The sequence below is a fragment of the Leptonotus elevatus genome, chromosome 14 (genome assembly GCF_054856555.1).
Source record: "Leptonotus elevatus isolate MCC_2025b chromosome 14, RoL_Lele_1.0, whole genome shotgun sequence".
Taxonomy (NCBI): domain Eukaryota; kingdom Metazoa; phylum Chordata; class Actinopteri; order Syngnathiformes; family Syngnathidae; genus Leptonotus; species Leptonotus elevatus.
The window spans coordinates 19,267,232-19,295,228 of NC_141252.1; the positions used below are offsets into that span (position 1 = coordinate 19,267,232).

Consider the following 27,997-nt stretch of genomic DNA (forward strand, 5'->3'; position numbering starts at 1 on the left):
TTAAAAAAAAAGAGCAAATAAAGAGTAGAGAGCCTGCTTGTGTGCACTGGTTTAAAAAGCATGTATGTTTCACTATGTGTCCAAAATCCCTGTTTGTCAGAGCCTCTTTGAAATCAGCAGAGCTGGAGGAGCCCAGAAATGAAAGCAATTGCTTTTGATGTTAAAGCAGTAGTTAAAAAGGAAGTAAGACAATAGGAAATGATTAGGGTGCGTCAGAGAAGTTGAAGTGAGAGAGAAACATGAAGTTTTACATTCCACAGTGCGAGTTTGGATCCATCTGGAAGCCTTTAAAGGAGGGGGAGGAGACGAGGAGGAGTGTGGATAAGCAACTGCTGAATATGTAAAATACATTATACAGAAGGTGAGACATATATACTGTATATGTGTGTGTGTAGATGTGTGGGTGTGTCTTTAAATTGGTGCAATAAGAAGAGATTGCATGAAGGGGCAGGGGGAAAAAATCATGACATGGTCTAATATTATAAAACATATGCCATTAATGAAAAAGCCGAGAGTGCAGAGGAAACTTGACCACAGTTCTCAGCCTCTTCCTGTCTTACAGCTCAGGAAGTTGAGGCCACAGCTGACACATGCAGATATTTTCCCCTTATTTCGCCTTATTCAGTCTTGTTGGACTCAACAGGAGGAAGAACCAGGGAGGGTGCAGGGCAGAGAGAAGGCGGGATTTGGAGAAGCTGAGAGCGAAAAGAAAAGGAGACGGAGCAGTCCAACCAACAGTCAACTTGAGAAGTTATGATGGAAGCCAGCGTTGATTCTCAGGAAACAGGGTGAGTTTGGGAGCAGTGAGCCGCTTGAAAATGGGGTGAGGAAGAGTATTTGGGCAAGACTGTTGTAAGTGTAAGGAGGGAAGTAGCAGTGGGGGGGGGGGGGGGGGTACGTCAGCAAGCCACAGCAGGAAAAACAGATGTGACTTACTAATAAATAGGTCAGTGGCTACAAAAAGCTGGATTCATGCCTTCTTGTCCTTACATTTTAATATTGCTTTCCATAGATCAGCTCTATCAAGGCCACTGAATCAAATCAACTTTGTTATGGAAATCCTAATGCATTATTATTATTATTATATGTGAACTTTGTTTAGTTCCTTATGTGCTGAAAACATGGAAGCGCTTTTGACCCTGACGTCTGCCACTCAAGAGCTTGACCCTCACTTGCAGGTCAAAGACAGAAATCTTGTCAAGTTCAAGTACTGGATTGTTGTTTAAATGGTCACATGCTGCAATGTTTGCAGCATGTGACAACTTGAGAACTTTGTTGCTAGTGTACGGTGCATGTGATCTAACTCTTTTCAAGGGACTCATTGAATCATAGTTGGAAATTCAACATTTCATTATTGTGGCATATTTTAAAAGTTTTTCATTTTGCATTTCATTAATCATAAGAAATAAAAATATTAGCATGATCTCTTTGCTGCTGTTGTATTGCTGTATATGCAAAGACTACTACCCAAAACACATACTAGTAATTCATGCAACTGCATCTCAAAATGATTAATATTGCATGCAAGCAAGTACAAAGTTTTCTGATATTTTAAGTTATTAAGAATTACAGCACACTTAATATCCCCTTGTAAAATACCACTTGAAACTGTTTTTTGAGTGTCGGTTCTGTCTCAGGCAAATGAGTCACTGTTCGCATGAGGCCAAAAGAATGTCCTTACCATGGCTACCAGGGGGCGGAGCTAGGGTGTTGCGACTAGTTTGCTTGTTCTCAAACAGCTGAGAGAGTCTGACAAGAAAGGCAAGCGGTAAAATAGCAGAGAAAACCTGACAATTTCACTCATGGAGGCAGCACTTCACCACCATACCGCCATGCATTATTGCCAATTAGTGTGGTCACGTGGTCAACTACGAACATACACCCCATGCCCCCCTGCCATGGTGTATATGTGCTGTACCTCTGATTTGTAGTCATTTATTTTTTATCATCACCTCAAGATCCAAGTTGTAACTGTGTAACTTTCTCAACATCTGACACTTTTTTCACATTCATTCTCATTCCACACAATACAATGAAGGGACTTTAAAGACAAAACAAGAGAAAAGTGAAAGCAAAAGCTTTATTGCTAAGCATTAAGTACTTATAGAAAATGTATGTTTGATGTGCAACAAAGTGCAGGTTTTTAGAACAAAAATTGATGGATGGAAATGCAATAAGCTGAAGCTAAAACATTGCAGCCAATGACCAAAATTAGTCTGCACTTTAATGTTCGGTTGATTAATATATTATGTATTTTCTACACTTTACGATACATTTGCTGTTTAATATTAACTATGTTAATCAGCCCCACTGTATTGTAACAAAGGGGCGGGAGTGCTGGAACGCTCGCTCACAGACTAATTTTCTTAAATTTGTCAGATAACAAAGATTCACTTGGTTGTTTAATTTCACACTTAATGAGCGTTGTGTTGATTGATGAGTGCTTCCATAGTATTTTACGTTTATTAACATCTAAACCAGTGGTTGTCAGCCTTTTTTCAGTGATGTACCCACTGTGATTTTTTTTTCAACTAAGTTCCACCTAACCAGCATAAAGCCTTTTTGGTAGAGAGAAAAAAAAGACTTAAAATTGAGTGTTGTGCCATCAGTGTCTGACTAATTCAACTTTGGAACTGCATTTTGTATGTAATCTTTTTGTAACTATTTGGAAATAAAAAGATAGAACTAAAGAAAAATAATTCACTTAATTATTCAAATGTGTGCACATAAAAATTATCACCATAGTGTGTGTCCTCCTTTAGGATTATATATGGATCTGTTCTCAAAAAGAAATCATTAACTTAGTTGTAAATGCAATTTTGAAATGATTGACAGATGGTGCTATGTGGAATTTGACATGCCTATTGAATATAAAATTCATTTTGCAAACTTATATTTTCCTGAAATATTGACACACATGTCATTTAATAATTATTTTGAAAGGTTTTTGCATGGATGCTACTTTTAAAATCTATTTTAAAATCTCACATACCCTCATTTGTGAACCACTGAACAGTAAACATGATCTACTTTCTAAATGTAAAGATCAGAATGTAATGACAATGCCCGCAAGCCGAGCTGCAAGTTGAATACTTAAATTTTCAGTCTCCATGATTACCTTTTAACATAAGCATTTTTTTTCTTTTAAGTTAAGTGATTGTGATTGCCAGAGCTGTCCTCAGACACAACATGCTTTTAATAACAAAACTAAAATGTATCAAATGTGTTGTGACTAAAGACTAAGTAGAAATGGAAATAGAGTTATAGTGAGTCATTTGTTAGTCATGTGGTCAGGTGATAATGCTGTTTGTGCGACTCTTGTAAATAAGAAACAGTGTTGATGTGTTTACCAGAACGGCTATGTTTGGAAGCTTTACATAAACTAATACTAATTTGGAGAGGAAACTTTAACCATGCAGTTTTAACCCTGAAGCGTAAACACTTCAAAAATGTCAACACTTTTGCTATAAATGAACATCTCTTATGACATAGCATTCACCCAAATCTGAAAATGCCTAGGTGGAAGTGAAAACAGGTTCATTGTTATCAAATGCAGCATAAGCAAAACATGCAAACAACACACAGAGTTGTCTCCTGAGGCAAAGTGAAGTTGAGACAACTTGCCAGCATGAATTTATAACCTTCTCTTTGTCCTTCACAGCCACACGGACTCTCTGACAGGAGTGCACGACACCTCCTCCCTTCCCCCTTCAAGGCCATGTCGACCCAAGCCGCCTCCTCCAGCTATAAAGTCCTCCCAAATCCCTTCTCGACCTCCTCTACCCCCAACCACTCCTCCATCTCTCCCACAGCCTCTCTCCCCGACACTTCTCCTACAGAGTTCTCTCAAGGCTGAGCATACCCCCTGCTTGACTCACCTCTCATCACCCTCACCCCAGGCAGTGTCAACCTCAACCTCGCTCCCCTCTTGCCTACCTTCTCCCCCTGTCATCTTGCCACTCGCTCCAACACCAATGCTAAGCCTTATAGATCTCTTAGTGGGGAGCAGTTCTGTCTGGCTCACCAAAGGACTCAGCCAAGAACAAATCACGTGCATCTTGGGAGAGGAGGCTGCAGGGGTGAGACACTCACACATACGTCTTTTACCGAAAATGTTGAGATTAGAAAGTCCTGTAAATGCTGTAGACAGATGTATGTCTCCGAAAACAAAAATTTAGATATTCATTTATTCTCATTCTACTCCTAATTCCCTTTAAAATTATATATAATACATGGAAGTACCAAAAAAAATTACTAAATTACAGCAATTTCAATGTTGGCAGGCTGAAATCACTCGTTTTGAAAAAAAAAAAACGTTTTTAAAGGGATACTTGACTCATTGAGCCATTTTCAGCAGTAAAAAGTAAATATTTTGTTCAGAATGAATTTGATAACTTCCTATTTTTTTCATGTACAATTAAATAATTCACTCCCAGCCATTTTCACTGAAGCAACCACCTTCGCTTCGGCTGGTTTACTGGATTTTGACAGATTTTGCAAGGCCCATAGAATATTGTTTTTTTTATTGCTATAAAAACATAGAACCTACCAAAAGAAAGATTAGAGTCTCTTCTTTCATCAGGAAAAAAGTATATTTCTATCTGTTTCCGTTTTGCAGCAATTAGCATTAGAATGTAGTTTAAAGTTGCATCAATATTCACAAGCCTGTTTAAGACACTGAAGAAAAGAGCTTGTTGCAACATGGCTCTGGTTGATCTCTTATGCTCTGCTGCCACCTGCTGGCCGTTTTTTGTAATAACTACCGTTGCTTTAAATGACCTATACAGGTCAGAGGCTGCATCAAAACCTTCTGTATGCTCTAGCATAGAAAAACAAAACAAAACTTTTTTTAAGTATAAATACGTTTTTGGGAGTGTAGGACAAAGTATTAATAAATGTATTTATACGTTTTCGGGTTTGAATGAGTAAAACAATATATATATTTTTAAGAGTTTTGCTACCAGGACAGCTGACAGACAGAGTCATAGACAGGCCTCACAGTAGCTCACTCTTCTTTGGAGGAGATAATTCAAGATACAGATTACTGAGTTTCACGCTAATTTTCTCCCTAGGTAAAACTTCCGTAAAAATAAATTTGTGGGACCATAGCAATATTTAAATTAGAACATTTTATACGTTTTTGGGAGCAAATTGAGTTAATACCTTTAAAAACAAATTTTCCCACTAGCTGTCGACTGAAGATGACATCACTTGTGCTGAGGAAGTAGGTAACGAACAATCATTTGTCATCATCATCATCGTTTTCTGGGTTTGGTCAGCAAACTGAGCGATGATTGGTCATTACATTCTTCTTCAGCACAGGTGATGTCATCTTCAGTCGACAGCAAGTGGAAAAAATCGTTTTTAAAGATAATAATTTTACATGAAAAATAATGAAGTTATCGAATTAATTCTGGATAAAATATTAACTTTTTACTCCTAAAAATGGCTCCATGAGTCAAGTATCCCTTTAAAGTTTATCAAATGATATGGCGGGCTAGATCTGGTCCCCAAGACTTGAGTTTTATATTAATGGGCTAAATCAATGGTGTCCAAACTGCAGCCTGTGGGCCATTTGCAGCCCATAATTCATTTTTCAGCGGCCCGTAGTATATATTATACATATAAAAATGGCATTTTACACGGCCCGAAAAGTTATTCAAAAAAGAAAAGAAAAAAATAGGGTGGAGGTGAGCAGAGTGACCGTGTGAAATAAAGAGGTGCCACTAACAATAATTAATTTGTGTAGAGCTATTCTAAATATGCAAAGATAGAAATAAATTATTTACGATTAACACAATTACTCTTCAAAACGCTTCGGTGAATAAATCTAACCCAATCCAATTTTACAGTAGAAGCTTACGACAGCTTGCTCTTGCTTTGGTTATGATTGTTGAGATGGGATTTGGCTGCTGTTCAGTGCAGGGGTGGATCTAGTTCAGTGCAATACAGGGCTGTGGGCCACACCAAAATTTGGAAAAACCCTTAACTATTCTTAAGTATATTAAAATCACCAGAAAATATAAACAATATATAATTGCTAACTTGATTGATTTTAGCAATAAATTTAAGTTCAATAAATTCAAAGTGCATCCTTTCATTTTTCTATATGCGGCCCTCAAAAAAATAGGTTTGGACTTCTCTGGTCTAAATGAAGCCCATCTCGGCAGTATATCAAACCTCTCTTATGTCGTCATGCATGGCAAAAAAAAAAGAAAGAAAGTAATTTGACACAGTTACAAAGAGTATCCAAATTTTGTACAAAATACCGTATGTGGGGTAAAAAAAATAATAAATTGCTCCAAGGGATAGGTGACGCTATATTTGTAACCGAATATTGTCATAGAGATACCTTCAGGTCAGGACTATAAACATACATGAGAAGTTTGGGAATTGGAGCATGGAGCATGTACTGGGGAGTTATTACGCATTTCGTCTTTGATGGCGAAGGAAATATGAAACACAAAATATGATGGCCCGCCTCTGTCATATAGTATTTTAAAAACTCAAGATTGTTTTCCCCTGTTGATGGCCCAGGTCTTGACATGGTACAGGCCAAGTTTGAAGTCAATCGGATCAAATGTCTAGGAGAAATGGGCAAAAGAATGCCCCCTGTAAATGTGCAAAAATCGGACATTAAAAAATTCCTAGCTCACTTCCTGTTAATTTTGGCATATGCATCCAAGAGAGTTTTTTGTAGGTCTTGGGCTCCCTCATATACCTAAAAATCTTCGTAGAGCTTGCTTAAATGTACAACCGGGACTGCTTCATTAAACATTTCTAGGGAGCCGTAGTGAGTTATTTTTGTAAAAAACGAAAATAATAATCGCACAATACACAATCAAATATTGCTAATTTTGCCAGGCCATGGCAAAAAAGGGGGAAAAAAGTAAGAAAGCCATTTGTCCCAAAAAGAACATCTCATCTGCAAACCTTCTACCACGTGGCTATCGTGCATTGCATAATGTCTGACTGGCACTTATAGGTCTTCCTGGTTCAGAGCACAGAGGAGCAGGGCATGATGCTGTCGGTGCGCCTGCCTGAGGAGCAGGAAGCAATGCCAGTACACAGCGTGAAGGTCAAACAGCACAAGACTTGTATGTGTACCTTCTTAGTCATGCATATACAAGTGCCAATAATGTGGCCATTGAATAACCAGCATGTGATTGTTCTCTCACAGTTCTTCACTTAGATGGTTCGGCTCTGGTTTTTGATGACATCTACAAACTCATCTCTTTCTACTGTGTCAGCAGGTGACACGCATGCACACAGACAGAAGCACGTTTATGGGACGATGCACAAAATATGCGGAAAGAGTAGAAAGGCACACCTCTTAATTAAGCAATTATTGCTTGTTGAAAGACTGAGCTGTTGGTGAACTTGCATACTTTTGCCATGCTGTAAGTTTTCACAAATTCACATATAACTCAGAAATAACACCACCTATTTGACTGTCTGCTGTTGTGTGCATGCAAAATGGCTGCCACTTGAAATCACAGATTCCTCTGTTGTATTGCAACAACATAATGAAGCTCCCTCCAGTGGCATGAATGGTAAAGACAGATCAAGTTACAGCAAAAGCCTATTTGTAAGAGAACCAAAAAACAAGGACAAAAAAACACAAAGAGGCTTTTTCTTTAGTTTTCAAAAAAATTATATTTATCAAAAATGTAATTGGCATCCTCGCAAAACATGCTGCAAATCATAAATTTGCATTTGGAGACATAACCGTAAAGACAGAAAATATCACCTAACAATTTTTTCCTGAGAAACAATTATTGTCTTTTGAATAATAATAATAATAATAATAATAATAAATTGTATTTGTAATTCAAATACTAATGCCAGTCAAATGAATCAATTTTGAAAATGAAATTCAATGTCCTTACCGTTATTGATTCAATTATATCAAAATGACCTGTCTCCAAGTATTTCACAATAATTTTCACCCCCGTGAATGATATAATTTGTACCAATCTGCATACCCTATCCAAGATGTTAATGCTATGTCATGGTGAAGGTGCTATTTATTACTTCTTAAGAATGACATAACATTGTTTGTTGAATCTAACTAGGGACATCCTGACTGCACCACTGAAATTAGCGCAAGCCATTTCAGTGGCAACACAGAAAGAGGAGCTGGAGACCATCTCTGCCATGGGTGCAGGTATAGTAGATATCTGCTGTTTGTAGTGTACAATTTAGGATAGGCGTGGGGTGGAATTACATCAACAGTGACTGAAATGAAAAGTTGTAAAATTGGAACACACCAGCAAGCATAGGCAGACTAGAGTAGATACTGAGATATTTGGAAAAAGAGGCCATACATAAGTGCCACAACCAGCAAGATAAGGTTTGGTTGTTTTATTTTCCAAGCGTATTCTTCACTATGCTTTCTATCTTTTTGTCTGTATCTATGAGACATGATAAATATAGTAACTAATATGCATTTTCCTTTGTATGTATTGCAGACTTTTGGACATCAGATATGAATCAGAAGACAAAAAAACAGGACCTAGTTTTAGAACCGAGTCCCAACATGGTTCATTTGTATATCAACCCGATCACTTTGGCAGAGACAGCAACCACGCAGCCAAAAGAGTCCAAACTACAAATCAACACCCCTAAAAGCATAATTTCCTACTTGCTCAATGGGGAATCAAGCCAGAAGGAAAACAGAGAGGCCAAATATCTCAAGACGAACTCTAACCAGGACACGAAATTCAAGCGGCCTCCTCCCAGACCCCCCAGCCTGGCATCAGGCTCTGGCATGGGCCTGCTCTTCTCATCTCCCCCCTTGGAAAAAAACTCATCTTTGACCTCTACAGCTGACAGAAAAGAGGAAGGAAGGGTGGCGGGAGGGGACAAAGAAGAGAGGAAAACAGCACTGACATCACCTCCTCCATTACGGCCTCCTGTTCCCCCGCAGAGTCGAGCCATGCCCTCGCTGCGTCCTGCTCCTCTGCGCCGCACTTCCTCCAGGAACAGTACAGATGGTGGCGACAAGGGCCAAAAACCTGGAGATGGAGAAGAATTGAGAGACGAAGACAAAGCATGTCTGTTGGGTGAGGGTGTCGAACTGTCAAACAGTAGAGGTAGGGAACGAGTTGCGAGCAAGAACAAAGAAGAGGACAAACAACAATTTGGTCCTCAAACTTTAGTGAAGCGACCCAGTCGACCCGTACCTCAACCAAGGAAGAAACCGCCCTCACCAGACAGGCCTGACGGTGGACCGGCCAATCAGAAGTCTGGGTCAAAACACGGCCCAACCTCCCCGGCACGAAGGCCAGACGTGTCACTGTACTCTCCACAGGGGGGCGCCATGCTCGGCACAGATCCCGACTCTTTTTCTAACAGTAGCACTGAAGAAGAAGGAGAGACAAACCTGGAGCAAGACCAAAACCATAAGTAGGTCTGGCACAACTGAATGTTGGAAGACATCAATAATAATAACAATAATAATAATGATAATAATTAATTGTATTCGTAACGCACTTTACATTTCAAGAGAAATGTCAAAGTGCTACAGTGTCAAATAAAAAAGAAAAGAAAAGTGCAGGGTTGCAACAGAGGTGGCAAATCCATGTCCAGGAAGTAAAAACCCTGCCACAGTTTGGCTTTAGCCGCAGGTGCTAGCTAGTGTTAGAGTAGACAATATTAAGTATTGTACTCTTTGCGTGTTCAATTAACTGAATGGTGAGATTCTGTTGAAGGAGTTCCTTTGCAAAGGTTTTTAATACAGAAGCTTCTGGTCGCACATTTAAAGTCACCCAAGCGATGTCTCTGTTCAAATGTGTCTCCTTCTCTCCAGCTCACATCGTTATTTATTCACAAAAAGGGTTCAGAAAAAGGTCAGCCCACAACACACCTGGTTACAACTGGATACAAGAGAATCCGTTCCCATGGATATAAATCAGATTAAAAGAATACAATAATAATAAGCCTGACTCCCTTGGTGACATAGCAAAATCCCCGGAACCTCCCTTTAGATTACGAATGAATAGACAGACCCGTTGCTCTTTCTCATGAAAGTAACACAGATAAGAATATAGGTCTATTCATACAGCCATACTGAGTTAACATAATTATAAACGGCTAAAATATAATTTAAAACTAAAAAACAATGTTAATAACTCATCATTCCCTCATTTGAGCTCTTGAGAGCTCAACACATTAAAACATTTTTTTCAATGGTTGTGTGGTAAAAATAATTATCCTTAAAACATCCCTTTAGCAGAAGAGGAGGTAGTTTAGCAATCATATGACATTAAAAAACAATTTGATACATTTAAAAGATTTTTAGTGAAATAAGCATAGCATATGTGAGGCTTAACATAAAATGTTGTTCATTAAAAAATGTCGCAATATATCGGCAGACAAATATGTGTTCTTTGAAGCCATCTTGTGATGAAGTTCTTTGAAGGTCTTTTTTTTTTTTTTTTAATGAAAAGAGTGTCGCAATAGTTCGTCTCTTCTTTAAGAATTTGGGGTAGACTACCCAAATTCTTCGATTTGTCACCTGGGATTATTCTGCCCAAAATGTGACTGATCAAAGGAATGATTGCCCAAGAAAAGGCACTTGCTCTTGATCCGTTGACTGATGTCCTCAAACGGCAGCTCCGGAACCGGGCACGGATTCAGCTGACGTGGCTCCAGGTCGGAGGTGATAAGATTGATGCTCCAGTTGTGGAATTTCGTCTCTCCTTTCAACCTGAGAGCATCAGTTGATGAGATGGCCGAGCCTGGCACGTCTCCGGAAGCCTTGTAGACCAGATGTGGCATTTTCTCTGTGCAGAGAACTGCACAAGATTTTCTCACCAACCCCCTGGGGCCGTTCTCCTGAGTGCAGAAACTTTTCATTTTTAGTTTCTCATAAACTCACATAAATTTTATTTGGAGGAAAAAACCCTGATAGTTTTTGTTAGTTGGGATTAGTAAATGTTATTTGATTAAGATCCGTAGGTCCTGTGCTGTTGGAACAGGAAAAGATCTATTTTTGTGACATTAAAATAGAGCCCAGCCCTTGATTGAGTTGAATGACATTCGCTCATTCATTAATATAAGACAGAGCTTATAAATATTTATCTTTCAAATAGGTTTTGTTCAATAATAGGTAATTTTTTTACCATGACTTAATTTGTTCTAAATTTGCATAACTGTGCATATCTCTTATTCTCTTCCCAGAATCCCATGACCGGCCGAATCCTGGCATGCTGGGAAAAACTCACATATATTCATATTATCTATACTGTTTTGCAAACACTGGGCTCCAAACATTACATTTTTCAAATGTGATTCTGAGATAAAAGATATAATATAATATAATTACCTTCATTCGGCGAATATGCATTATTGTCCTTGCTTGCTTCAGACTTACTTTGCGATCGATTTCCTCTGATAGATTTCTTCATATTCAAACTGTGAATGATCATTTTCAAACTCATCCTGTCAATTGGAGTGTAGGCCGATACCCCACAACCTTTTTAATTTCGTTTTTAAGTTTGATTTTAATTTTCTAACTCGTCTACATTGGTTAAATTCTTAAACATAAACTCCCTCATTTGACAAAGATCCACTGATTTTTTTCAAACACGTCAAGATAAAGGGAGGACAAAATAGAGACCTCATTTCTCAAAAGACGTCATAAATAACTCAACCCTCTAAATCAGGCTATGAGATAAACAAAAGAGCTACAAAACACTATAAAACTGAGCATAAGCAGATACAACTTAAGACACTAATATATGATGACTTTGGGGCCATAAAAAATAGAGGTAACCATATTACTCTAATTATCCTAGAGTCCCAAAAATTATTTAAACTGCTAATCAACCTCACCTCTTTTACAGATTAGTGGGGCTGAGGATAAAATCTAATCTTTCACATATTAGCGGGGCTCATAAAAAACACAGCACACAAAATATTTCTGGGATTTATAAATCACAGTGCTGTTAAAAAAAAAATCTAATTTAGCCATCAAACTCTTAGTTAGTCTTTTACTCGTTACTACTTATTCTATTCTATTATTTATTTTATACTATAGCTGCAGCTGGACGAAGTCCAAAAAAGTTCCTCACGGAAAAAATAAAAATATATCATATCATAACATATTAATAAAATTCCCATTGTACCAATTCAGAAACTGATTCTCCCAAAAATATAGGCAAAAATTTAGTAGGCTATAGATTGAAATAAATTTTCTCAAATCCCTCATTTCAAATTTACATATGTCGTTTTCAATTTCCTGAAATATCTTGCTATAGATCACAGTTCCCCACTCAACACATTAAAATGCCTTGCATATCACTATGTAGCACTTTACTGAATGGATCACATCTCATTCCGACCACCAACTTTCTTTGTCCAGACCCCCAGCAAAAGGCAGGACGGCAGCTGTTGTCAATGTTCAGTCCTGGCCAGCATGGCGGCTGTTGTGGCAGCAATGTTCAGAGCAGGCATTTAGATTTCCTCTGGATGCAAAACAGCCATAGGGGAGAAGTCACTAGAATGAGGCGTATACACAGTCACTGGGCATCGAGGAATTTGAACATCATGTTTTTCTTAGGCACAGGACGAGAAGACTGTTGCTCTGCGGCTTTAGACCTTCGATCTCTGCCACATCCATTCAGACGCTGTCTGCAATGTGGATCCGATGACACACAGTCTTTCTGAGAGCTCACCTGATCAAAAAATGCACATTCGTTGATACAATGCTTTAAAAATGCCAGACTGAGGATATGGGATCATAGCAAGACAGTTCACTCCCTGCTTTCTCAAAAATGTTTCGTAAAAAAAAAAAAACACAGCCTCTTTATTAATTTCTTTTTTTTTTTTTTTTTCAATACCCCTTCAAATAGCTACTAGCCATACAACGTATCAGCAGCTGGGGCGCATCCCGTTCGCAGTTTGTAATCAGTGAAGGCCATCAAACCCTCATCTGCCTTGGAACTCAAACATCAGTTTCTGAAATGACACACTCAGAGAAAAAACAAATATTAAAAATCATTATCAACATGTCAATTTCAAAAACATTCATAACTCTTTATTCAACTATCTTACTTCCAGCCACAGCTATAAAGATGTAGGCATAATTATATCAACTCTCAAACAAAATGCCATTATTTTATCACTACTCTTTATTCATTTGTCCCAAAAAGGGAAAGTTAACAAAATAACCATCGTCATCAATCATTAAAGTGTAAAGATTTATTAGCTCAGTCAAATACTATTACTTATTTTATATTGTTTATCATTCCTCTCTTACCATTTTGACAAAAAAAGAGTCCCATTACGAGGACACATTATGCTCACAGCGCACAGCTCAGCCCCCACCTTTTTTTCTAACCTAGAAACGGGGGAAGGGGGGGGGAGGAGGAATCTTAACATTATAAATCGCAAAACCTATTTTATCATATTCCCATTAATAAAACAAACGCCACTATCACAACAGTATCATCTCACACAAAACAACACCAAACTTAGTTAAAATATTAAAGAAAAACAAACAAAATCCCCATATGCACACTTCTCACTTACAAACCCCCACCTTTTTTTTAGAAGCTAGGTCACACACTCAAATGCATACGCACACACTCTTCAGTCATTATTTAAAAAATAAAATAAACGGTGTTATTCCTTCAATTCGTTGTCTACAAATCTTATAGCATTTAAACCGCAGTTCCATACGGTGATTTCAGTAAACGGGTTAACTTCGAACACATCACCCGTAAACTACTCCAACAATGCTGGAGTCATTTTAGCACCAAATTCAGCCTTTTTTCATTACCAACAAAGAAAAAAAAATACAAAAGTCTGACATACCATTTTGTCCAGCGAAAGCTTTGTATACAATCGATCCATAGTTCGTTTTTTCATTGTTCATCGACGCTTTTATTTTTCGCTGAACCGGAAACGCATTCAGGACAAACCATTCTGTATCCGGGTCGAAATCGCCTCCATTTTTGTTTGTAGTTTTTGATGTATACATTCGGTTTTAATACAGTGACGTCTCACTTTTAGTATTAATAGTTCAATATGTTAACACATATGGCCACACACAGACAGACATAAGAATTACGTGACCTCTCGTTTATACACAGCGGTTACCCAATCCCGCTGAGCTAAACTGTTCTCCATACATTGCAAAATTTCTGCAAGGCGCTCATTTTCAAAATAAAATGTCACGTACCATCGAATTTAACCGTAGAACAAAAGGTATTCATACGGAAATCCTGACCCCAAAACTACAAAAGTAGGAGCGCCATAACTCCAAATAAAATCTTTCACGTAATCTCTCGATTGCAAATACAGTGATACAAAAATCCAATCATCGCTGTAATCAACCTGGACCCCTTTCTGTTCAATTTCAAACAGGCGCTTTTTCAAATAAAAGACATATTACGTGTTTAGGACGTTTTCACACCAAGAGCCATGAACAATTATGTTACTTAGTCCTCAAATCCGGCCAAAACTGCTTAAAAAACAGAAGCGCGTACCATAATCTTCGCGATACTTAGTAACCAAGAAGGACTTGTTACGTCATCCGGCAAACCCTTTTATATATTATGGTCTAAGGATTCTTCATAGCGTTGACGAAAAACAAAACAAATCAAAAAATTAACCGCTATTTCTTCCTGTACAAAAAAAGCTTCATCACTTCGAGTCTGCATTACGTCACCTTCAAATGCACCACTCCACGACGTGTTTAGTTCAATATCGTCGGAATTATCACAACTCACAATAGAACGACATCAAAACTACAACTCGTTCACACAGATCTCTTTTAAAATTTAGATAATTTGGAAGACGAAAAAACCAGCTGCAGCGGACCAGACAGACAAAACCTCTTCTACGTGGATAACAGTCTCCACTTACCGTACTTTATTTATTTAGGCCTAGAAGTTCCGCCCGTCCTTGAACGCCGCAGCTTGTTCCACGTCAAAATAACACCTTCCGTTTGGTTCAACGGAGGAGACCATTCGTTATAATTCAGCGTCGGCGGTCACCATTTGTTAGAGTAGACAATATTAAGTATTGTACTCTTTGCGTGTTCAATTAACTGAATGGTGAGATTCTGTTGAAGGAGTTCCTTTGCAAAGGTTTTTAATACAGAAGCTTCTGGTCGCACATTTAAAGTCACCCAAGCGATGTCTCTGTTCAAATGTGTCTCCTTCTCTCCAGCTCACATCGTTATTTATTCACAAAAAGGGTTCAGAAAAAGGTCAGCCCACAACACACCTGGTTACAACTGGATACAAGAGAATCCGTTCCCATGGATATAAATCAGATTAAAAGAATACAATAATAATAAGCCTGACTCCCTTGGTGACATAGCAAAATCCCCGGAACCTCCCTTTAGATTACGAATGAATAGACAGACCCGTTGCTCTTTCTCATGAAAGTAACACAGATAAGAATATAGGTCTATTCATACAGCCATACTGAGTTAACATAATTATAAACGGCTAAAATATAATTTAAAACTAAAAAACAATGTTAATAACTCATCACTAGCAAGCTCCCTAGTTAGCTCCCCGGGTGCTCGTTTACCTGCTAGGTGCTAGCTAGCACAAGGGGCTAAGGCCAAACTGTGGCAGAGTTTTTACTTTCTGGACCTGGATTTATAATAATAATAACAATGCATCAGATTTATATAGCACTTTTCTAGACACTTTACAATGGAATGGATATATTATTCATGCACTCAAACATTCACAGTGTGGTGGCAGTAAGCTACTTAAGTATCCACAGCTGCCTTGGGGCAGGCTGACAGAAGCATGGCTTCCAGTGTGTGCCTACCTCCGACCACCACCAAACATTCACACCTTCCCTACACCAGTGTGAGTAGCATTGGAGGCAATGTGTGTGAAGTGCCTTGCTCAAGGGCACAACGACACATAAACTGGGGGGAGCGGGGATCGAACAGCTGACCTTCCGGTTACTGAACGACCGTCTCTATACCCCGAGCCATGGCCGTCACAAATTTAATTTGCCACCTCTGGTTTGCAATCAGTAATGTCAATTCATATATTTCTGCAACAAATATTGATTGTGTTTTAGCTGCATCAGTACTAAAATAATTCTAACAATATGTGTATAATTTGTGAATTGTAATTGGTTCCAAAATTACTTCCAAAAATGACACAACTGCAGTCCATCACAGTTTTTCAGGACTTTCAGATTTGGCAGGTCTGCCTGAGCATTTGTATTCATCAAGGGGAGTTGCTCATTTTAAGATATTTTAGAACAATTACCATATCTAGATAAATAAATTACAGTATTATGAATTAGAGCTGCCATTGGCTGATGACCTGTCCATGGCGTACTCTACCTTTCACCCAAAAGGAAGTGAACTATTTTTCTATTTACCATTTTTAAGAAGTCAAACTTCACAGACCAATCATAATTTGTTTGAACTATTAAATCAACAAGTGTTTGTCGACCGGCTTATATAAGGGCAATACTCTTAAAATGCCAAAAATAGAAAAGGCCTTTTTTTAAGGGACGTTAAAGGGCATTGGGAAAGTTGCAAAATAATTAGACATAATCATTCCTATTATTTTTGCTTATTAATTCATTTGCTACCAAAAACGCATAAAAACTTTCTATTTTAAATATTGTGATGGTCCCAAAAACATATTTATAAATTTCTTATGTTTTTAATGCTAGAGCATATAGAAGGCTTTGATGCAGCTTTTGACATGAAAAGTTCGCTTAAAGCAATGGTAGTCTTTACAAAAAATGGCCAGCAGGTGGCAGCAGAGTATAAGAGATCAGCCAGGACCATGTTGCAACAAGCTCTTTTCCCCACTGTTTTCAACAGGTTTGTGAATAATGATGAAACTTAGCTATATTCTAATGCCAATTGCTGCAAAACAGAAACAGATACAAATATGCTTTTATTCCTGATGAAAGAAGATACTCTAATCTTTCTTTTGGTAGGTTCCATGTTTTGATAGCAATAGAACACAATATTCTGTGGGCCTTGCAAAATCAGTCAAAATCCAGTAAAACAGCTGGGTGTGAAGGGGGTTGCTTCAGTGAAAATGGCTGCCAGTGAATGAGTTAATTATTCCCTTGTTGACATGACCCATTATACTTGTCATGTTTGGGTGCTATTAAAACGTGGACAAATAGTTAAAGAACTAACTTAACTGTTCTCCCCTTTTTAGTAACCCGTCCGAGAATCGTGGCAGCAAAATGAAGCGGACGCCAACCACCATCATGTTGGGCAAAGCTCGTTCCCGCCTGTCTACCGTTATTACCGGCCTCATCAGTCATGACCGGCGCCTCTCACAACGCATTGTGGAGCTCGCTAGAGACCCGCTGAGCTATTTTGGAAACCTGGTAAATGCTTGAACTTCAAATATAATCATGTTGATGTTTCAAAAACATCCAAGGCAAAGAATCGAGTTGAGTTTTCATGTGTGATTTGTAGGTGAAAGAGCACCGGGCGTTCACCCTTGAGACCATGTCCAACCACTCCACCTCCACTGAGCTCTTACAGGAGATCAGGCAGATGATGACTCAGTTGAAGTGTTACCTGCTGCAGAGTTCTGAACTGCAGGCCATGATGGAGCCACAGCATCAATGTCCGCAAGACAAACTGGGTATGTCATGTGTATAGGTTAACTATAGCTCTTGCTGTTTTATTTGCAACGACACTGTACAGACAGATTTTGCTTTTGAAGAAAGCAGTCATAGATGCATGTGATGTCCCTCTCACAAAGTCCGAGTTTCAGGGTGATTTGTGTATTATGACCCTGCAGAGAGCATAGTGGAAGCAGCTCTGTGTAAGAGTGTACTGAAGCCACTGAAGGAGACTGTTTACCGCAATCTGGAGAAACTGCACACGAACAACGGCAGCCTGAAGCAAATGGCACAGAAACAGGTACAACAACATATTGTTATCTCTGTGGCTTCATCATCACATGCTCAATTTCTTTATTAAATCCGGTCTGTGCAATTTTGTGTAAATTAGTCCATAGTTCTCGGTAGTACCACCACAGCTCTGGGAGTCACGACCGCAGTCCCGGAAACTACAGCTTTGGAGAAGATTAGCGTGAAACTCAGTAATCTGCATCTTGAATACTCTCCTCCAAAGAAGATTGAGCTACTGCTGAAGGCCTGTAAAATCATCTATGACTCTATGTCTGTCAGCTGTCCTGGTAAGGGTCAACAAAACTCCTAAAAATACACTTTTTTTAAAACAAATTCAAACCCGAAAACGTATAAATACATTTATTAATACTTTGTCCTGCACTCCCAAAAACGTATTTATACGTATTGTTTTGTTTTTAATGTTTTTTTAAATGCTAGAGCATACAGAAAGCTTTGATTCAGCTTCTGCCTGAAAGAAGTCGCTTAAAGCAATGGTAGTTATTGCATAAAATGGCCAGCAGGTGGCAGCAGAGTATACAAGATCAGCCAGGGCCATGTTGCAACAAAGCACTTTTGTCAGTGTTTGTGAATAATGATGAATTTTAGCTATATTCTAATGCTAATTGCTGCAAAATTGGAAACATATACAAATATATATTTTTTTCCTGATGAAAGAAGAGACTCTAATCTTTCTTTTGGTAGGTTCCATGTTTTTGTAGCAATAGAAAATAATATTCTGTGTACCTTGCAAAATCAGTCAAAATCCAGTAAAACAGCCAGGAGCAAAGGTGGTTGCTTTAGAGAAAATGGCTGGAAGTGAATGAGTTAATTAGTTCATATACAATTTTGTACCTGCAAAAAATCTTAAACAAATGCATGAATACATACTTAAAAAGATTGGATTTAACACAAATCATGGGCATTTTAGCCTGTGAATGTAGCCTAGTCTGTATACACATAATAATGTAGGGATGGTTAGGATGTGCACTTTCCAGCGCTACTTGTAAATACTTTTAAAGGATTGTTGCTTTTTATTTATTTTGTTACAAGTGTGTCTATGATGTATTTGATGATAACAGACAAAGGACCATATAAACTTGAGTGTTGGCTCGAGACTTGACTTGACTTGACTTAGGCAATTATTGTAAGAGGGTCACGGTATTGAATTTATTATCCCCCACAACTAATATTGTACACTTTTATGCTAGCTATAAGACACAATTTCGTAGCTCATAAATGTCCAAATGGATGTATAAAACAAATTATATAGTATACTTTGGTCTTCACATGTACTTTCATCAGTGAATTTTTTTTTTTGTCTAACCACTTCTGGCATGTGGCAGATAAACATGGAGATAAAAATGGGAAGAAGAAAAAATAAGATTACTAAAAAAACAAAGGCTGTCTCAACTTACCCATAAACTGTAAGTGTATTTAAATAAATAAATTATTTTAATAAACTTACAGTATATGTAGAGTCTAAATTTTAAGCTGGCAAAAATGACTGTCTCGGTGTCTCATCATTTTTAAGTATCGGTGTGGCTTAAGAGGAAGTCAACCCCCCAAAAAGTTATTTTTGACAATAACATGTTCTAAGCAGCCCCACTGGTCTAAATATGGTATTCTATTTAAAATTATATTTTAGGAATATGAGTTAAGCAGCAAAATCCAGCCGTTTTTATCCATCTCAGGGGGCAGCCATTTTGTCACTTGCTGTTGACTGAAGATGACATCAATGTTGCCAACCAATCACTGCTCAGCTTCAGAAAACAGGCGAGCTGTGATTGGTCGTTGCCTGAGCCCTGAGCAACATTGATGTCATCTTCAGTCGACAGCAAGTGGCAAAATGGCCGCCCTAAAGATGGACATATAGCGCTTATCCCACAAATGTTATTCAGAATGTTAATGTGAATCAGAATGTCATGTTTAGACTAGTCTTCTTTTCCTTTCGGCTTTTCCCTTCAAGGGTCGCTACAGCGAATCAGTTGCCTCCATCTAACCCTGTCCTCTGCTCTCACACCAACTACCTTCATGTCCTCTTTAACTACATCCATAAACCTCCTCTTTCGTCTTCCTCTAGACCTTCTGCCTGGCATTTGGAATCTCAGCATCCTTCTGCCAATATACTCATTATCTCTCCACTGGACATGTCCAAACCATCTCAGTCTGGCCTCTCTGACTTTATCTCCAAAGCCTCTAACATGTGCTGTCCCTCTGATGTACTCATTCCAGATTCTATCCATCCTGGTCACTCCCAAAGAGAACCTCAGGATCTTCATCTCTGCCACCTTCAGCTCTGTCTCCTGTCTTTTCCTGAGTGCCACTGTCTCCAGACCAAACAACATCGCTGGTCTCACCACAGTTTTATAAACCTTTCCTTTCATATGAGCTGAAACTCTTCTATCACACATCACACCTGACACTTTTCAGCCTGCCTGCACACGCTTCATCACTTTGTTTTCACACTCTCCATTGCTCTGGACTGTTAACCCTAAATACTTCTCCACCTTCTTGGTCTCTTCTCCCTGTAACCTCACTCTTACACTTGGGTCCCTCCCATTCACACACAGATACTTCGTCTTGCTATGGCTAACCTTCATTCCCGTCCTTTCCAGGGCAAACCTCCACGGCTCTAGCTTATCCTCCACCTGTTCCCTGCTCTCACTGCAGATCACAATGTCATCAGCAAACATCATAGTCCATGGAGATTCCTGTCTTACCTCATCTGTCATTCTGTTCATTACCGTAGCAAATAAGAAGGGGCTCAGAGCTGATCCCTGATGTAGTCCCACCTCCACTTTGAACTCCTCCATCACACCTACAGCACACTTCACCACTGTCTTACAGTTCTCATACATGTCCTGTACCACTTGAACATACTTCTCTGCTACTCCAGACTTCCTCATACAAAACCACAGTTCCTCTCTGTCGTAAGCTTTCTCCAGATCTACAAAGACACAATGCAGCTTCTTCTGACCTTCTCTGTACTTTTCTATCAACATCCTCAAAGCAAATACTGAATCTGTGGTACTCTTTTTTTATATTGCTGCTCACAAATGTTCACCTCTGCCCTCAGTCTAGCTTCAACTACTCTTTCCCATAGCTTCATTGTGTGGCTTATTAACTTTATTCCTCTGTCGTTGCCACAACTCTGCATGCCTCCTTTGTTCTTAAAAATGGGCACCAGCACACTTCTCCTCCATTCCTCAGGCATCTTCTCACTATCTAAGATCCTGTTGAACAACCCAGTCAGAATTTCTACTGCTACCTCTCCTAGACACTTCCATACATCCACAGGTATATCACCAGTGCCTTTCCACACTTCATCCTCTTCAATGCGCTTCTCACTTCATCCTTACTAATCTTTGCTACTTCCTGATCCTCAACAGTCACCTCTTCTACTCTTCATTCTCTCTCATTTTCTTCATTCATCAACTCTTCAAAGTACTCTTTCCATCTTCCCATCACACGACTGGCATCTGTCAACACACTTCCATCCCTATCCTTTATTACCCTAACTTGCTGCACCTCCTTCCCATCTCTCTTTGCCTTGCCAACCTGTTTAGATCAGTCGCTCCTTCCTTACTGTCTAACCTAGCATACAAGTCATCGTGAACCCCTTGTTTGGCCTTTGCCACTTTTACTTTCACCCTAAGATTCACCTGTACTCCTGTCTACTTTCTTCAGTCCTCTCAGTGTCCCACTTCTTCTTAGCAAACCTCTTTTTCTGGATCCCCTTCTGCACCTCCTCATTTCACCACCAAGTCTCCTTATCTCCTTTCCTTCCAGATCACCAAGCACTGTCCTACCTGCCTCCCTGATCACATTTGCTGTAGTTGTCCAGTCATTTGGAAGCACTTCCTGAATATCCAGAGCCTGTCTCAACTCCTTCCTGAAAGTCATACAACACTCTTCCTTTTTCAGCTTCCACCATTTCATCCTCTGCTCCGCCTTTGCCATCTTTGTCTTCCTCACCCCCAGAGTCATCCTACACACCATCCTATGCTGTCTGGCTACACTCTCACCTACCACTACTTTGCAGTCGCTGATCTCCTTCAGATTACACCGTCTACACAAAATGTAGTCTACCTGTGTACACCTACTTTCACTCTTGTAGGTCACCCTATGTTTTGCCTCACTGTTGAAGATAATATCGCTAAAAGAACAAATCTTTTGGTGGCCCAAAACATTTGTACAGTAATTGATGTAGGGCTGGGCGATATCAACGGTATATTCAATATAAGGTATCAATTTTACCAAAGGTAGAGATTTTGACTATATTTAGTCTACCGTCTTACCGCTGTAGCGCATGTTGATGACGTCTTTGTATCTGCGCACGCAAAATAATTACAAGTGGTTCATGAAGCTTCATTTTCCATCACTATTTGCAACTATTTCAGTCTCTTTGTGTTATATAAAACCTAGAATTGTGCTGTTTACAATGGCCACTTGTGCATGCCCTTGTGATATTCAAGTGATTTTATTATTTTTGATGTTTGACGTTTCAAAATGTTCCAAATGTATTTATTTTATCAAAAATTTTAATTAACATCCTTTTAATTTTCTTAATATCAATAATTTAACAAATATGAAGTTATTTAGCTGTCAGCTCTTATTAATTTTTTTCTCTCTAGTATCGTTTCATTATCAGTATCGAGGCACTATGTAGAGGTATAGTATTGAAGTCAAAATGTTGGTATCGTGACAACACTACCAGGAAGTGCATGTAATTATACTATGTTATGATTTTACAGGGCGGGCCCATGGAGCTGATGACTTCCTGCCTGTAATGATGTATGTCCTGGCTAGATCAAATCTGTCAGATTTAATGCTGGATGTGGAATACATGATGGAGTTGATGGACCCTGCGCTAACAATAGGAGAAGGTACCGTATACAGTATGTTCCATTTCACAGACAATTATCTGCTCCCTTAATGACCTCTGATTGTAACTTTTATGCGTACTGTATATATAGGTTCATATTATTTGACGACCACGTACGGCGCTCTTGAGCATATTAAGTCGTTTGACCAGCAGAAGTCAGCTCCACGTCAGCTGAGTAGGGAGATTCAGGACTCCATCCAACGTTGGGAGAGACGACGCACACTCAACCAGGAATGTTTGGACCAACCAGCTGTTCAGGTATGCACACTCTCATAAATTCTCAACCACAAAATATACACTCGTGTAATTTAAAGGTTGGATTTATATATTTAGCCAAATTATGGAGGACCAAAACTATCTAAATAAATAAATTAATAAATAACTAAGTAAGTAAATAAATGACTAAAAGTGAAAATGAAAATAGATATAAAAATACAATTACAAATTAAATAAAAATAAATAAATATAAATGGAAATAAAAACAACAAAATACATTTATATCCATAAATAAATACATGTAAAAATAAAAAAATAAATAAAAAACGAGATTCAAAAAATTAAAATAAATATACAAATAAATGTTGAAATAAATACAAAAACAAATGTAAAAATAGAATTAAATATCAATCAATGAATAAAAACGCTCTACATTTATTTATTTCATGCTGCAGACGCTCTGTCAGGTCGAAATGTTATTCAAATGAGGGGGCATGTCTTGGGTTGGGCTCTGCTGTTGTTTTAATCTCTGTTGTTTTTTTATTTTTGTATTTATTTTTCACTTTTATTTATTTATTTATGGATACATATATATTTCATTGTTTTTATTTCCATTTATATTTATTTTTTGTATTTAATTTTTGAATTATATTTTTTATATCCATGTTTGTTTTCACTTTTTGGCATTTATTTATTCAATTATTTATTTTGGCAGTTTTGGTCCTCCATACTAAATAACCTTAATGAAATAATAGAGTCAATCAATCAATTTTATGCCAGTGAAATATACTGTATACTGTAGGTTTCATACGATTCCACATTTTCTCTCTTCTTGACCTACACACAAAATGTTGGTACCCGTGTTTTAATGAGAGTTAAGTCCGAAGTGGTCACAGAAATAACTTGAATCTGACAAAAGTAAAAATAATTTTATGAAAATGAACCATCGAGTCCAGGCTTCGGCCTTGCTGGGTGGAGTTTGCATGTTCTCCCCGTGCCTGCGTGGGTTTTCTCCAGGTACACCAGTCTCCTCCCACATTCCAAAGACATGCATGGCAGGTTAATTGGGCGCTCTGAATTGTCTCTAGGTGTGGTTGTGAGTGTAGATGGTTGTTTGTCTCTGTGCCCTGGATTGGCTAAAGGCCAGTTCAGGGTGACCCCGCCTACTGCCCAAAGCTAACTGGGATAGGCTCCAGCACTTCCGTGACCCTTGTGTGGAATAAGCGGTCAAGGAAATGGATTGATGAAAATGAACCAATGAAAATCAGACATTGCTTTTAAATTGTGGTTCAATGGAATTACTTAAAACAAACATATAAACTCTTAAAATGGGCCTGGGAGTGCTTTGGGAGTATGGGGAATTAAACCCCTTGATACAAGCTGTTGGGTTCCTGTACGACCAATGTCAGAGTATGGTTTGCATTTCAGTCGTTCCCAGTGATGGTTGGACTCCGTCAAGGCAACCCTTTATCACGATTCCATTCAGAACCATTATGGACAGACTTTCTAGGCGCAGCCAGGGCATTGAGGGGGTCCAGTTTGGTGGCCTCAGTATTGCATCTCTGCTTTTTGCAGATTATGTGGTGCTGTTGGTTTCATGAAGACAAAATATGAAACTCTCACTGGAGCATTTCACAGCTAAGTTTGAAGCAGTTGGGATGAAAATCAGGACCATCAAATCTGAGACCATAGTCTCAGTCGAAAAAGGGTGGGGTGCCCTGTCTAGGTCAGGGATGAGATCCTAGCCCAAGTGGAGGAGTTCAAGTATCTTGGGGTCTTGTTCACGAGTGAAAGCAGGATGGAGCGGGAGATCAACAAGCGGATCGGTTCAGCGTCTGCAATGATGTATCGGTTTGTCGTCATGCAGAAGAAGCTGAGCCACAAGGCAAAGCTCTCGATTTACTGGTCGGTCCATGTACTGTACCTACCCTCACCTATGTAACCCACAGCTCGTGACGCAAAGAACAAGATCCAGGATGCAAGCTGCTGAAATGAGTTGCTTCTGCAGGGTGTTCGGGCTCTCCCTTAGAGATAGGGGGAGAAGCTCGGTTATCTGGAAGTGGCTGAGACCAGCTGCTGCTGCTCGTCTGCATTAGAAGAGCCAGATGAGGTGGCTTGGGCATCTGATTAGGATGCCTCATGGATGCCTCCCTTGTGAGGTGTTCCGGGCATGTCCCACCAGGAGGAGGCCCAGGGGACGACCCAGGACACACTGGAAACTATGTCTCTTGGCTGGCCTGTAACCCAACTCCAGATGAGGGACAGAAAATGGATGGATAGAAATATAGAAAAACATTAGCTTCATTGAGTTAGGGTTAGCTTTCCATTTACCCATTAGCTTTCCAAGTAAAATATTGTAATCATTGCCTTGGGGAATGAACAGTTACACAAATTGACATTAACCAAATATGCCTAGGCAGTTACGAATCCCTAAAACACGGTTATTAGACTATGACAACACACTAATTCCATTACATATTATGTAATGACTGTATAAATGTTGACAGGTGTAACCCTTGTGTTTATGGGTTTTGTGCAGGAATTCTTGACAGTGTGCTGTCCAAATATTGGAAGTAATCCCAAAACTTTTGGCATTCTTCCCACCACCACAATCCAACAGCTGACTGAACAATGTGCTGCACGCTTTGAATCAGGTAGATATGTGTAACTTGTGGATAATGGAAGTATAACAGTTTCTAAGTGTATACTTGGGTGTTCAAATATTCTATATTGTGTATTTTACTATGCTTGAGTGTAACCACAGGACCAAAATATCTTGGGTTAGTAATAATGTCTCGTAATAGTCATTTCCGTTATATACGTTCTCCATGTGTGCTAAAGCCTTCTTTCTGTTCTCCAGATTCATGCATTCTCAGCATCTATGAAGATGATGTTCTTCGGCCCCTGGCCTCTACAGAGCTGGCACTGAGTGTGAAGAACAAATGTCGACAAGGAGCATATTGCTTCATCTATCACCCCATGGACCATGGCAACACCCAACAAGCCCGGCCTGGCCGCAGCTGCCCCACGAGCCCGCCCCCGCAACCACCTCCACAAAGTGCTTTCCAAAACATTTCAGCTGTCGATACTGAAGAACCAGAAGAAGAGGGCTGTCTGATTAGCTGGTAATTGCTTCACTGCCGCAGCAGCTTCTCTTGTATTGCTCTGTAACTGCAACACTGGTGCCGAATGCAAAGATAGAAAGTTTGGCTTCACCTGGTATTTTGATGAAGACTGGAATAATTTCTTAAAGGTTCCATATTATCATAATCCATTTTTCCCTCTGTTTTTTGCATAACAATAATGCAGTTTGGTGTTCACATTCAATAGTCTTTGAAAGGCAAATTTGGCACCGTTGTGATGTAGGATTGTGGCTAATTGTTAGGGTTGGTATCGAGAACCGAGTGGAACTGCGATTAGCATCTTGGCTCTCCTAAAATTGTTCAGATTTCTAAATGTTGGTGCTAAATTTCGATGCCGATTCCGCAGCACAGAAGAAGGAACACCCGGTAGGTCTGTGGAGCACTTCCCGCCACCTGCTCGCCATCGGAAGCCGCCAAACTCGAACGAAGAAGGACCAATAAGAATACATAAAATACACACCTCGAATAATGAAGCATTTTAGAATCTGAAATGTTTGTCGGAGTTGGATGTACCGTATTTTCACGACTATAATGCGCACTTAAAAGTCTTAAATTTTCTCAAAAATCGACAGTGCGCCTAATAGTGAGGTACGCCTTTTGTGTGCACCGAATTCCAAAATCTGTAAATGTTGTGCGACTTCGGTAAGCGCTCCGCTTGACTGTCTGTGTGGGAGCATTTCTGCCGACACACTGCTTATATGCAGGAAGTCCAGCCCTGGTTGAAGACTGGCAGGCATGAGAACCCAAAAGACTTACCTGAAAGATGACTCGAGTCTTTCGGTTTCTCACGCCTGTCAGTCTTTAACCAGGGCCGGGTTTACTGTATATAAGATACAGTTGAATGACTTTTTGCACTCTGTTTTCGCTTTATGAAACTGCTAGAGCGAGTTACGCCACAATTTGTGAATGGATTGTGCATACTTGGGCTAAACGTGTCTGCTTGCACTAATGTTCGAGCTTTCGCAAAAGCCGGCATCATTTCTGAGGAGCCGCACTGTAACGAGACTGACCGTGACAATGACGAGAAGGAACCTGGCGTGTTTGATGGAGAACTAGCCCAGCTGTTCGTTTCAGATACAGAAGATGAGGACTTTGAGGGATTAAACAAAAGTAACGTGAGTACATTGTTAAAGGTGGGGTCTTGAGTTTTCAATTAGAAATAAACACTTCATAAACACTGGATGGATACACATGAAATCCTTCTCAATCAACACCTCTGGGCTTCTGGTAATGTGTGGTGGTGACTTTGTCACAACCAAAGCCTGTATTTTGCTATTTTGTCATGTTTTACCCCTTACCAAAAAGACGTTTATTTAAGTATGCTTGAAGTATACTCAAAATTAGGAGAGTATGCATCCAGTTTGCTTTTCTTGTACTTATTGAAAGTATACTCCACCAAGTAAATGTTAAGTGTACTTGTAAGTATACTAAAACATATACTAAAAGTTTACATACTGTAGTACAGTGGTGCCCAAGTCCGGTCCACGAGAGCCTCTATCCAGCCTGTTTTCCATGTTTCCCTCCTGCAATGCAGCTGAATCTAATGAACAGCTAATCAGAAAGCTTTGCAGAAGCCTGATAACGATCTTGATCATGAATCAGATGTGTTAGTGGAGAGAAACATGGAAAACAGGATGGATACCGGCGCTCGAGGAACGTACTTGGGCACCCCTGCTGTAGTATATACTTAGAAGGCACTCGCCAAGGAACCAAAATTATAGGTTAAATTTATTTATAAAGCCCTAACGATCATGTGGCTGGATAGCCAAGAAGTTAAGGTCACTACCTTCAGTACCTGTGTTTGCTGGTTCGATCCATGTCAATTCATCACTGGGTGTTTTGCTGTTAAACTAAACTGTGGACATAGGTGTAC

General features: G+C 39.2%; 1 protein-coding gene across 1 annotated transcript; it reads left to right on the forward strand.

Annotated features, from left to right (window-relative positions):
• Positions 1 to 282: 282 nt before the first annotated feature.
• rin3 (Ras and Rab interactor 3) lies at positions 283 to 27,985 on the forward strand. Its single transcript, XM_086094317.1, has 15 exons — positions 283 to 361; positions 644 to 788; positions 3,662 to 4,079; positions 6,986 to 7,097; positions 7,181 to 7,253; positions 8,076 to 8,167; positions 8,472 to 9,408; positions 17,172 to 17,346; positions 17,438 to 17,609; positions 17,769 to 17,890; positions 17,981 to 18,167; positions 22,635 to 22,766; positions 22,857 to 23,023; positions 25,521 to 25,635; positions 25,842 to 27,985. The coding sequence occupies exons 2-15, from the start codon at positions 754 to 756 to the stop codon at positions 26,108 to 26,110; spliced, it is 3,006 nt and encodes a 1,001-aa protein (XP_085950443.1). The 5' UTR covers positions 283 to 361; positions 644 to 753; the 3' UTR covers positions 26,111 to 27,985.
• Positions 27,986 to 27,997: the final 12 nt, after the last annotated feature.